Source organism: Solanum stenotomum, unplaced genomic scaffold (assembly GCF_019186545.1).
Source record: "Solanum stenotomum isolate F172 unplaced genomic scaffold, ASM1918654v1 scaffold30157, whole genome shotgun sequence".
NCBI classification, from domain to species: domain Eukaryota; kingdom Viridiplantae; phylum Streptophyta; class Magnoliopsida; order Solanales; family Solanaceae; genus Solanum; species Solanum stenotomum.
Genome location: NW_026030831.1, coordinates 1 through 12,982, shown reverse-complemented (window position 1 = coordinate 12,982; position 12,982 = coordinate 1). Strand labels below are relative to the sequence as shown.

The 12,982-nt window shown below is 32.1% G+C and overlaps 2 protein-coding genes and 1 pseudogene across 2 annotated transcripts; all 3 read left to right on the top strand.

The window, feature by feature from the left end:
* Positions 1-2,542: 2,542 nt before the first annotated feature.
* LOC125851791 (glucomannan 4-beta-mannosyltransferase 9-like) lies at positions 2,543-5,136 on the top strand (the record flags this gene model as incomplete). The annotated part of the gene is made up of 6 exons (XM_049531538.1): positions 2,543-2,672; positions 2,988-3,124; positions 3,754-3,867; positions 3,975-4,174; positions 4,505-4,699; positions 4,780-5,136. Coding segments are annotated over 6 exons (939 nt in total), but the record flags the coding sequence as incomplete, so codon positions are not given.
* Positions 5,137-10,311: 5,175 nt separating this feature from the next.
* Positions 10,312-11,174, top strand: LOC125851792 (peroxiredoxin-2E-2, chloroplastic-like). Its single transcript, XM_049531539.1, has one exon. The coding sequence runs from the start codon at positions 10,343-10,345 to the stop codon at positions 11,042-11,044; it is 702 nt and encodes a 233-aa protein (XP_049387496.1). The 5' UTR covers positions 10,312-10,342; the 3' UTR covers positions 11,045-11,174.
* A 301-nt stretch (positions 11,175-11,475) lies between these two features.
* LOC125851793 (peroxiredoxin-2E-2, chloroplastic-like) lies at positions 11,476-12,283 on the top strand (annotated as a pseudogene).
* Positions 12,284-12,982: the final 699 nt, after the last annotated feature.

Sequence of the window (12,982 nt, the reverse complement as noted above, 5' to 3'; positions counted from 1 at the left end):
TACTTTTTTAACTTTCCTCATATAGTAGGTGTACTACTCTCTCAGTCTCAATTTATGTGATTTACTTTTTTTTTTAGTCAGTTTAAAAAAGAATGACACATTTATATTTTAAGTAAGAATTTAACTATAAAATGTCTATTTTATCCTTAATGAAATGCACAAATTTCTATAATTCATTTTGGACCACAAGTTTTAAAAGACTTCCTTTCTTTCTTAAACTCCGTACCGAGTCAAATTACCTCACATAAAATAGGACGGAGGGAGTAATATTTTTGATAAAAATGGTGTCCGGACGGTCTTGCACGAATCCCGAGTAGTGCAAATGGTTAGTTGGTTTAATTGTATTCTGAACTCATAAAATTTAAATCTTGATTATGTATTTAGTGGCATACTGAACCCATAAAGTTTAAAGTTTGATTCCGTCTTTAGATGTAGTCCGAACCAATAAAGTTCAAATGCTTATTTAGCCTTTAATGAACCAGTGACATTTTGATTCATTAAAGTTTTAATCTTGACTTCGCCTCTGGGTGAAGTTTAGGGTTTTAGGATAGGAAGATGGCTAAGTTCAAGTCAAAGACGCTAAATTAAGGGAATCCATTAGAATTTCATAGCGCACTGAGTGAGTATTTAGTTCGGTTTTTTTATACGAGAGATCTCATTTCAATAGTTTTTTTTTCTCGTAAGGCCACTCCTTTTTCTTTTTATCAGGATGCGATAATTTTGTCTACCAAAACTTAGTTTGTGGAAGAAGTCATCTAGCATTTTGTGATTTTCATTAGTTTATCCAGCAAAATGCTAAATAAGGGCATTCTCTAGAATTTCGTAGCGCATCAAGTGAGTAGGTAAGAGATCTCTTCTCGATACGGTAATTCTATTTACTAAAGCTTAATATAAGTCTTGAAAAAGTCTTCTATATATCATTTTATGATTCTCATCTTTTTAATTATATATAACCACTAGGCAATAACCTTTATTTTTTTTCACTTTCATAATATATTTATATTATTTCTGTACTAAATAGTAACTCATCAACACTGTCGGTGACTTTACATATTACCAATATTTTTGTGTGTACATAATAATGACCAGACTTAGGTACAATCTTTGTAGGCCAGTATTTTTTAGGCCACATATAGTCATGTTGTGGTGGCTCATGAAATTTGGCCCTAGTTCTGAATTGGCAATTCAAGTGTAGTCGTAAAAGTTTGTGGTGGATCGGTAAGTATTTTTTTTATTTTTAACTAGAGGTTTCAAATTCGAATTTGGAATATGAAATCATCTTTGATAGAGAATCATTACCCCCTTTTAATTAAATCTCAAGGTTGATATCGAACCCCATATGGAATTAAAAAGAAAGTACTCATTATTAGTAATAATTTTAATTTTTGATAAAAAAAGAATTTCTATGTTATGCTAAAAGTTGTTTTGTCTGGTGCATGCTAAAAAGAGGAGTTGATTAAAGTGAAAAAAGTATTTGTGGTTTCGTAAGAAACACTTAATATTACAAAGTATTATTACTAGGACAATAAATGCCCCTATCACCTATGTTGCTTTGCTTTTTCCAATATTTGATACGTATGTGTCAAACCCAACAACATTTTTAATGAATTCGAGCAACATAACGTATTATCTATATTAGTTTTGACTCTGAAAATGTTGGCACGTTCATGTTCGTTGTTCCAAAAATATTATGTTGCTTTGATTCTCCAAAATTATTGATGAGTCTATTGTACGAATTTACAAAAAATAGATTATATTTGTAAATTCTGACACTCACCCAATGACATTTTAAGAGAATCTAAAACAACATTTACCTATTGCTTTTGCACTGTGAATGGAAGCTTTTTTTTGGTACTTAAAGAAGCCAATTAGGAAGTGCTATTTCTACAAAGAAAAATCTTTTTACATTCTTAAAGGCAAGGTCATTTTTGGAATTACTGATAATGACAAGGGTATTTTTGTCCTTTTGTCTTGTACCTCTTTAAGCAACAATTGCATGTGCAATAAAAATGGTGGACCTAAGAACATTCTTTTTTACTAGCCGACACTATTTTTGGTGTCTTTGAGAATTTTTTTAATTTTTATTTTAATAGGTCAAATTAAATTGTTAAATTAAATAAATGAATATAACTCAAACATTTTTAAAAATGCCTGTTAGAAAAATATTGGTTTATTCTTCGATTGTATTAGTTAGTACCTTGTTATTTTCTTTGTTTCAATTTTCACATTAATTCTTGTGTTACCTTATGTTATACTTGAATCGAGGATTAGAAACAACTTTTTTACCTGCACAACATTGGAGGGTAAGATCTTTATACACCACCCTTTCTAGCATGGGCGGAACCACCTTAAACGAAGGGTGGTCCAGTGCACACCTTTTGTTAAAAAATTATGTCGTGTACATAGGTTAAAATTAGTTATTATGAGTGTATATTTTATTTTGCACATTCTTCACCAAATTTCTAGCTCTGCCATTGCTATCACTCGTGGGATTACACTAGATATATTATTGTTATTGTAATGAAATAATTTATTTATTTATTGGTTGGTGATTTTTGCAGTTAATGCTGATGAATGTCTAATGACAAGAATGCAAGAAATGTCATTGGATTATCATTTCTCTGTGGAGCAAGAAGTTGGCTCTTCTACACATGCTTTTTTCGGATTTAATGGTATTAATTCTCCATATTATTTATAAATATTTGATTGTGCATCCAACTACTATTGTATTATTAATTAACTTGGAAGTCGCTATAGGAACTTGTAGCTTAAAATTCTGAATCCGCTCTTTACTTGAAAGTGACAAGTCAGTAAGCAACATGTTAGTTTTGTGTAAATTGTCTTCAATGAAGTTTTAAATGAAACAACAACTAATAATAGTAGTGGTCCAAGAAAAATATTGAACTCTACATGTTCTGTGAATTCATTGTGGTCCAACAAATGTATATGTAACTATGAAATGTTGTGTCTGGAACAAAAAAATACAGGCACTGCTGGTGTTTGGAGAATCGCCGCGATAGATGAGGCTGGAGGTTGGAAGGACAGGACAACGGTTGAGGATATGGACCTTGCTGTCCGTGCTAGTCTCAAGGGCTGGAAATTCTTGTTCCTTGGTTCAGTCAAGGTACATACTCCCCTGTCTGACATTTCTTTTATCCGTTGTCTCGAAATGAAAGATAAATAAACACTATAATGTACTATCTGTAGTTCGTATTATCTGTCTTTTAAGGTTTCTAAACATATTCCCCATCTGACATTTCTTGTCTGTTGTCTCGAAATGATAGGTTAACACTATAAAATACAATCCCAGAGTCCATATTATCCCCGTCTAACATTTCTTATTCGTTGTCTTGAAATGATAGATAAATAAGCACTATAGAACACGATTTGTAGTCCATATTATCAGTCTTTCGCATTTGCTGTCTCAAATGATAGATAAATAAACACAATAATGAGTGGTCCGTAGACCATATTATCCGTCTTTTAAGGTTTTCACACATAATTCTCATCTGACATTTCTTATCCGTTGTCACGAAATGATAGATAAATGGATGCTACAATATACTATCTCTTGTCCATATTATCTGTCTTTTAAGTTTTGGCATGCCCTTTAAGAAAGACATTCATTAGCCTTAATATGGTATGGACTGAAGTAGTCGTGGTGATCATTTATCATGTATACAAATCGAGAAAATGACATAGAGTATGTGGCCGTTGTTAATAACATGTTGCTGCCGTTGCTCCATCATATAGGTAAAAAACGAATTACCAAGTACATTGAAGGCCTATCGTTATCAACAACATCGTTGGTCCTGTGGCCCAGCCAATCTCTTCAGGAAAATGTGTATGGAGATCATAAGAAACAAGGTAATACTAAAATCGCCATTCCCATATTTCGATTTCCTAAAGACTGTTTATAGTACTCAATCTAAGTCCCCGTTGAACTTCTGTTTATCGGCTTTGTTTGCTTGCAGAAAGTGTCTTTGTGGAAGAAGGTTCATGTGATTTACAGCTTCTTCTTCGTTAGAAAGGTTGTAGCTCATATTGTTACTTTCATATTCTATGTTGTGGTATTACCCGCCACTGTATTAGTACCTGAAGTTGAGGTTCCGAAGTGGGGAGCTGTTTACATTCCTGCCATCATTACGCTGCTCAATGCTGTTGGAACTCCAAGGTCAGTTCTCCCTATACTCGCATTGCATCACTCCTACTTCGTTTTCTTGATAACGCTGTAGTCCTAACGGCTGAAAGTTAACATGATACATTAGGGGTCATTTGGTTCATAGGCTATATAGTTCTGGGATGGGATGATTCAAAACTTAATCTTGAGATATCCCACTTTATCCACCACGTACCAAACGACCTCTTAGATTTTCAATCATCAAATATTATACATGATAAATATGCCTAAGTGACATTGTAGCGAGCAAATGATACCTTACTCCTTTAAAACTGATCATGCATTATTAGTTTAACTAATTCGTCGTTCCTGAAATGAAAACAGGTCACTCCATCTGCTGGTATTTTGGATCCTTTTCGAGAATGTAATGTCACTGCACCGTACTAAGGCCACCTTCATCGGCTTGTTGGAGGCAGGACGAGTGAACGAATGGATTGTCACAGAGAAATTAGGGGACGCTCTGAAGTTAAAATCAGCTACCAAAGCGTTTAAAAAACATCGAATGAGGCTAGGTGACAGGTAACATTTCATCTTACAAATACGAGTTTCAGTTATCGTTGGACAATTTACAAGACTAATAAAGTTTCCTTTATCGACAGGATTCATTTGTTAGAGTTTGCTGCTGGTGCATACCTCTTCTTCTGTGGATGTTATGACATTGCATTTGGTACTAACCACTATTTCCTCTACCTCTTCATTCAAGCATTCGCCTTTCTCATCGTTGGATTTGGTTACGTTGGTACTTTCGTCCCCAACTCTTAGTCAACGAGCATGAAACTGATTTTATGGTATGAATCTTAAGCTTTTTCGCCCTGTGCTCCCCCTCAGTAGCACCAAAAGAAGTGGCGTTGCGCGCCTTTCTTGTTTTGGGGTCTGTTTTTTGATCATTTGTAAAGAGATGAATAGTTGGTTATATTCTTTTTAGGTAATTTCAAACATGAAAGTGATTCGAGCCTTGTCCCACAGGGCTCGAATCCTGTTTGTTCTCTTTGTGTATATTCCCAGAAAGAGGCCTATGGTTAAATGCAGCATCATATTACAAAGAAGAAGATATGCAAAAAAGATTGAATTTTTTTCCCTTTACTTTTTACTTAGATGTAATAAATTTGGTTTCAAATTTCACAATACAGAGCTAATATCTTCATAAAACATCAGCGGAGCCAAAAAATTTATCAAGAAAATTTGAAAAAAGTAGATGAACTCTGCGCGTGGTTTGAACTTATGAGGTAAGTTAACCACGATGTTACCATGGGTGGAGCTAGGGACGCAATGGGATTCATACGATTTTTGAGCCATTGCTACATCAGAAATAACCTTTCTAATTTTGTGACACTTTATTCCCACTTACGAGTTGAATACTATATACTCATCAATATGTCAAGACAATAACAAATATGAGTTACAGTAACTGAATCAAAGAAGTTAAAAAGGGTTTAACATCCATTATAATATTATTAATCAAATATAAATAGTGTAATTTTCCACTCAAGGAAGTTTGGATGAACCCTTAGGGGGTGTTTGGTTATTGTATAAGTTGCATTTTATCCATGTATAAAAAGTTGCATTACTTTTACCATGTTTGGTAGAAATTTTGTTTTAGGTGGAAAAGTCAACATAACTTATACCATGTTTGGTTGGTAGAATTCTAAATATTATATAAAAGTTATTCATGTATTAATTTTATACGGTGTTTGGTTCTGTTTTTTATAGTCCTACATAATTAATACCAACATAACTTATGAGGGAATCTATGTATAAGTTATGCAGGGTAGAAGGTGGAATGAGTTATACAGGTATTAGTTATACATGTATTAAAATAGTAAATTACACATTTACCCTTATTGATTTATTTTAAATTATTTTCATTGAAAATGTTATCCAACTATGCTATTTTCCTAACTTTTTTTGAATACACGAACAACTTTTTTTTTTCTGTTTTCATTTGAAATCCAAATGTAATTAAAATATTACAAATTGAATTGTATATAGCGTTATATATTATTAAATATATTCCACTTCTTTAATTAACATGTATTATTATTTTGTTTAGGATGTGAATTTATACATAATTCATTTATTTGGTATATTAAAACTGTATAAACAATATATACAACATATTGATAGAATATTTACATTATATAAAATAGGATATTATAATGTACTTGAAATATATTAATCGTATTTTATTTTTATAAGTTATAAACATAAAAAAAATAACAAAATCAAAAAATAGCATTCCCAATTAAGTATAGAGGGAGAATTTTTTTTCTTTACTTTTTATTCAAAAAGAGAGAAAATTTATACTATTTGCTTACTTATTTATTTGTAAGTAATATATATTAATTTACAANATTTTATGGTATGAATCTTAAGCTTTTTCGCCCTGTGCTCCCCCTCAGTAGCACCAAAAGAAGTGGCGTTGCGCGCCTTTCTTGTTTTGGGGTCTGTTTTTTGATCATTTGTAAAGAGATGAATAGTTGGTTATATTCTTTTTAGGTAATTTCAAACATGAAAGTGATTCGAGCCTTGTCCCACAGGGCTCGAATCCTGTTTGTTCTCTTTGTGTATATTCCCAGAAAGAGGCCTATGGTTAAATGCAGCATCATATTACAAAGAAGAAGATATGCAAAAAAGATTGAATTTTTTTCCCTTTACTTTTTACTTAGATGTAATAAATTTGGTTTCAAATTTCACAATACAGAGCTAATATCTTCATAAAACATCAGCGGAGCCAAAAAATTTATCAAGAAAATTTGAAAAAAGTAGATGAACTCTGCGCGTGGTTTGAACTTATGAGGTAAGTTAACCACGATGTTACCATGGGTGGAGCTAGGGACGCAATGGGATTCATACGATTTTTGAGCCATTGCTACATCAGAAATAACCTTTCTAATTTTGTGACACTTTATTCCCACTTACGAGTTGAATACTATATACTCATCAATATGTCAAGACAATAACAAATATGAGTTACAGTAACTGAATCAAAGAAGTTAAAAAGGGTTTAACATCCACTATAATATTATTAATCAAATATAAATAATGTAATTTTCCACTCAAGGAAGTTTGGATGAACCCTTAGGGGGCGTTTGGTTACTGTATAAGTTGCATTTTATCCATGTATAAAAAGTTGCATTACTTTTACCACGTTTGGTTGGTAGAATTCTAAATATTGTATAAAAGTTATTTATGTATTAATTTTATACGGTGTTTGGTTGTGTTTTTTGTAGTCCTACATAATTAATACCAACATAACTTATGAGGGAATCTATGTATAAGTTATGTAGGGTAGAAGGTGGAATAAGTTATACAGGTATTAGTTATACATGTATTAAAATAGTAAATTACACATTTACCCTTATTGATTTATTTTTAATTATTTTCATTGAAAATGTTATCCAACTATGCTATTTTCCTAACTTTTTTTTTTCCGTTTTCATTTGAAATCCAAATGTAATATTTTATTAATATTACAAATTGAATTGTATATAGCGTTATATATTATTAAATATATTCCACTTCTTTAATTAACATGTATTATTATTTTGTTTAGGATATGAATTTATACATAATTCATTTATTTGGTATATTAAAACTGTATAAACAATATATACAACATATTGATAGAATATTTACATTATATAAAATAGGATATTATAATGTACTTGAAATATATTAATCGTATTTTATTTTTATAAGTTATAAACATAAAAAAATAACAAAATCAAAAAATAGCATTCCCAATTAAGTATAGAGGGAGAATTTTTTTTCTTTACTTTTTATTCAAAAAGAGGGAAAATTTATACTATTTGCTTACTTATTTATTTGTAAGTAATATATATATTAATTTACAACAAATTTAATATTTATTAGTTAATAATTTATGCATTGTGATCTCTACATAATTAAATAATATATGCATAACTAATACTTGCATAATTAAACCCTGCATAACTAAATTCTACATAACTAATACCTGCATAACTAATAACTGCATAATTAAATCCTGCATAACTAACACTTGCATAACTAAACCCTGCATAACTAAACCCTCCATAATTAATACCTGCTTAACTCTAACCAGTAACCAAACGGCCCCTTAGTCCTGAATCGGCTCCTCTCCATTACACTTTCTTTCCATTCCGTCAAACACATGAAATTTATGCTTGAACAACTATGTCATTGTAATTTTTCTACTATCATACAGATATTAACTTAATGGGCCTAACATCATTTTTAGCTACTGTTTATATGGGCTAAGCCCAACATCCATTTTCAAAAGGTCTTTTCAAAATGTGGACAAAAGGGATTGGGCTTTAATTTAATTTCAATTAGAGTTTGCAAATTATTTAAAATTTAACCACTCACTTTATTCTGTTTCGTGACCAAGCAAGCAGATGATGAAGGTTTAGCTAGGAGCCAACCTTAGGACGAGAGGACTAGGTCGATTCTTCTCCTCTTGGGAAAGTGTACAAATATTGGAAGGCACTTATTTAGTTGCTTTAAAATTAACTTCATACTTATAAATTGAAGTGAAAATTTTTGTGTTTAAAGTTAGATGTTTTAACTAGGGGTGTGCATTCGGTTTGGGTTTTTCGGTTTTTGGTTATGAAGAAGTGTAACCCAATCCGAACCAAAATAAATTTGGTTTGGTTTGGGTTTTTTCGGTTCGGTTAATCGGTTATGTAAATAATTAGAAACATAACAAAGTTATGTTTGCAATTTGAAAAAAATTATATATATATATATAATATTGAATTTCTTAAATATACTTTTTAATATAAATCACAAGTAAAACATAAAACACAATACTTAAAAGTATATCAATTATAGATGTTCAAACATAAAAAAAAAACTAAACCATAATACAAATAACTAAAAAAGGACAAAAATGGTTAACTCCAACTTAATTCTAAACACACACACACACACACACACACACACACACACACACACATATATATATATATATATATATATATATATATTTCGGGTTTTTTCAGTTTTTTTATTTTTATTTTTTAAAATCCGAAATCAAACCAAAAAACCAAACAAAGTAAATTATATATTCAAAACCAAACCAAAAATCCAAAAAATCAATACAAATTAAAATTCGATTTGATTTGATTTGATTTTTCGGTTTAATTCAAATAGTGCACACCCCTAATTTTAACATCTGAATTCAAATAAAAATTTGTATAGCACATTTTTTGTTAATTCGAAACAACACTCCTTTTTCGTATTTAAAATATTTTTTTAAGTTTAAAGTTTTCACATTAATTTTAGTAAAGTAATTTGTACCATTACAAACGTGTATGCCTTATGAATTATGATCAATCTTATTATCACCCGTCATAAATCACAAAAGTTTTTATTTTTATATACATTTTATTTTATATTAAACTATGATGGATGAGTAATATACACAAAGTAAAGGAATAAATGCTATGTGTCAACTTCTTGAAAATATCTTTGTCACCTTTCCAAAATCTAACCCTTCATAGTTTCTCCTGGACCCAAAAGTGGCCAAAAAGCCACATAAAAGGCCAACTCGAAATTATATTTATAACTTATCTCAAAATTAGATTTATTTCAAGGATGAAGTAATAATTTTAAAATAAGTAATGCTCAAATCATTAATTCTGAAATAATTTATTTCATAACTAAATAAGTCCTAAATTACATAACTAAAAATTGATCTAACCATCTTAAAGGACAATGTGTAAATTTAGAATGTATTTACATATTGTCCTTCAAGATGGTTAGATCATTTTTTTCATAATACCTTTTGAGTCGAATTTGTCACACAAAATTTGCTTATATTGATTTATATCTTTGATGTGGTTTCAAAAAAATTATTTACCCCAAAGGATAGAATTTGTGATAGAAATTATAGTTGCCGTGAATTTTATATGGATTGTGATGCACTGATAGGAGTATTTCATCGAGTTCGAGTCCTGGGTATCGAAAATATCGTGTTGGAAGCGTCATCCTCAAATGAGCCCTGAAGTGCGCAATTCAAATTTAGTCGAAACTTCAATGTGTTCCGAACACCGAGTGAAAAAAACAAAACAAAAAAAAAAGATAAATCACAGACAGCACAAATAATCTCAAAAAACACACACACACACACACACAGTGACACACTCACAGAGCTCAACCATGGCTGCCACCACTGCTTCTGCTTCCTTCATCCTCTCAAAACTCCTCCTAAAACCCTCAACCCCAAAACCCCTTTCTCTTCTTTCCCCCATAAAAACCAATCTTTTCTCCTCTTCTTCCCAATTTTCATCTCTCCCTCTAAAACTCAAACAACCCATTCACCATTTACCATCTCTGAAATACTCCACCTCCGCCACTTCAAGAATCTCCGCCACCATATCTGTCGGAGACAGACTCCCCAATTCCACCTTTTCTTACTTCGATTCCTCCGATGAACTCAAGACCCTTTCAGTTTCAGACCTCACAGCTGGAAGAAAAACCATTCTTTTTGCTGTTCCTGGTGCTTTTACACCTACTTGTTCACAAAAACACCTTCCAGGTTTTGTGGAGAAGTCTAAGGAGCTTAAGGCTAAAGGGGTTGACACAATTGCTTGTATTTCTGTGAATGATGCCTTTGTGATGAAATCTTGGAAGGAGAATTTGGGAATTGGGGATGAGGTGATGATGTTGAGTGATGGGAATTTGGAGTTTACTAAGGCTATTGGGTGTGAGCTTGATCTTAGTGATAAGCCTGTTGGACTTGGTGTTAGGTCTAGAAGGTACTCTATGCTTGTGGAAGATGGGGTTGTTAAAATCTTGAATTTGGAGGAAGGTGGAGCTTTCAATGTTAGTAGTGCTGAGGATATTCTCAAGGCCCTTTAGAGGTTTTTTCTTTCTTTTTGTTGATTATGATGATGAGGCTACTAAATCTTGCTTTTTTTGTTTTACTAGCTTTCTTGTGAACATTGAATAATACTCTTGTTTTTGGAGATTATGAAGTTTAGTTTCTAATTATGGTCTAAAATGTATGCTCTTTTATGTGTTTGGATGTTTTACTGTGATGAATTATTGGATTGTCTTTTTATGAAGGCATAATACATAAACATACACTTTAATTTGGCCTCCAACTTTGAGCATGCACATCTAGATATCTCAACCCGTCTTTATTGTTTCAGTTGAACACTCCAACTTACCAAATGATCAACTTGACACCTCCAAAAATTATGTGTCATGTTAGCATCGGGTGTCCACGAGAAACAATGCAACGAGTTGGAGTGTTTAGTTGTCAGTTGAGACCAAGTTGAGGTGTCTAGATGTGCATTCTTAAAGTTGGAATGTTTACTTGCCTGGTAGGCCAAATTTGAGTGTTTGTTTATGTATTATGTCTTACAATATGAACATTTGTTCTGATTCCTGACAATGCCACCCAACTTGAGATTCAGGAATGCTTTCCTAAATTAACTTGGAAGTAAAAGATTAAAACTTTGGCTGAGTACATTGTGAAGAGATTTTGGGCAATGTAAGTAGTTCTAATAGTTTCTTACCTTACTTCTGGTAAAAAAAAAAAGACTTCTTTTTGTTGTTCTTGGTGCTTTTACACACACTTGTTCTCAAAAGCATCTTCCTGGTTTCGTGGAGAAATCTAAGGAGCTTTACGGCTAAAGGGGTTGTCACAATTGCTTGTATTTCGGTAAATGATGCATTTGTGATGAAATCTTGGAAGGAGAATTTGGGAATCAGTGATGAGGTGATGATGTTGAGTGATGGGAATATGGAGTTTACTAAGGCTATTGGGTGTGAGCTTGATCTTAGTGATGGGCCTGTTGGACTTGGTGTTAGAAGGTATTACATGCTTGTAAAAGATGGGGTTGTTAAAATCTTGAATTTGGAGGAAGGTGGAGCTTTCAATGTTAGCAGTGCTCTGAGGATATTCTCAAGGCACTTTGGAGGTTTTTTTTTCTCTTTTTGTTTAGTATGATGATGAGGCTACTAATTCTTGCTTTTTATGTTTTACTAGTCTTCTTGTGAACAATGAATAATACTCTTGTTTTTGGAGATTATGAAGTTTAGTTTCTAATTCTGGTGTAGAATGTTTGCTCTTTTATGTGTTTGGATGTTTTACTGTGCTAATTTATGAAGACATAACACATGAACACACTTAAATTTGGCATCGACTGACTATTAAGCACTCCAACTTTAACTCTTTGAGTATGCACGTCTAGATACTCACCTCGCCTTCATTATTATAGTTGAACACTCCAACTTACAAAATGATCACCTAGACACCTCCAAAAATTTATGTACCATGTCAGGTCAGTTATCGAGGTCGAGGACTGGGAGACACTGAAAAATACCTTTGTTTTTTTTGGAGATTATGAAGCTTAGTTATAATTCTGGTGCAGCATGTTTCATCTACTATGTTTGAATGTTTTACTATGTGATGGAGTATTGAATTGTCAATTGTTATTCCTGACAAGGTTAACCAAGTTGTGGTTCAGGAATACTTCCTTAATACATATTACATCTAATCCATAGTTTATCGGACTCTCTGAAAATTGTTGTTGCATTCATTTCAGATCCTCGAATAATGCACTACTTTTAGAAGATCTGATAACATAGCTCCGAACATTTGAATGGGAGCACATTTTGAACTTTGAACTAATGATGATTCTTCCAAAATAAGCAATGAGCTTATCGCCAAATGTCTCTTTTATTACGAAGATCGCCTGATCGTAATTATTATTCTCAGATGCCTGTAAGCATATTCCTTTTTGGGTATTTCTGTTACATATTCCCTCCGTCCTTATTTACTTGTCCATA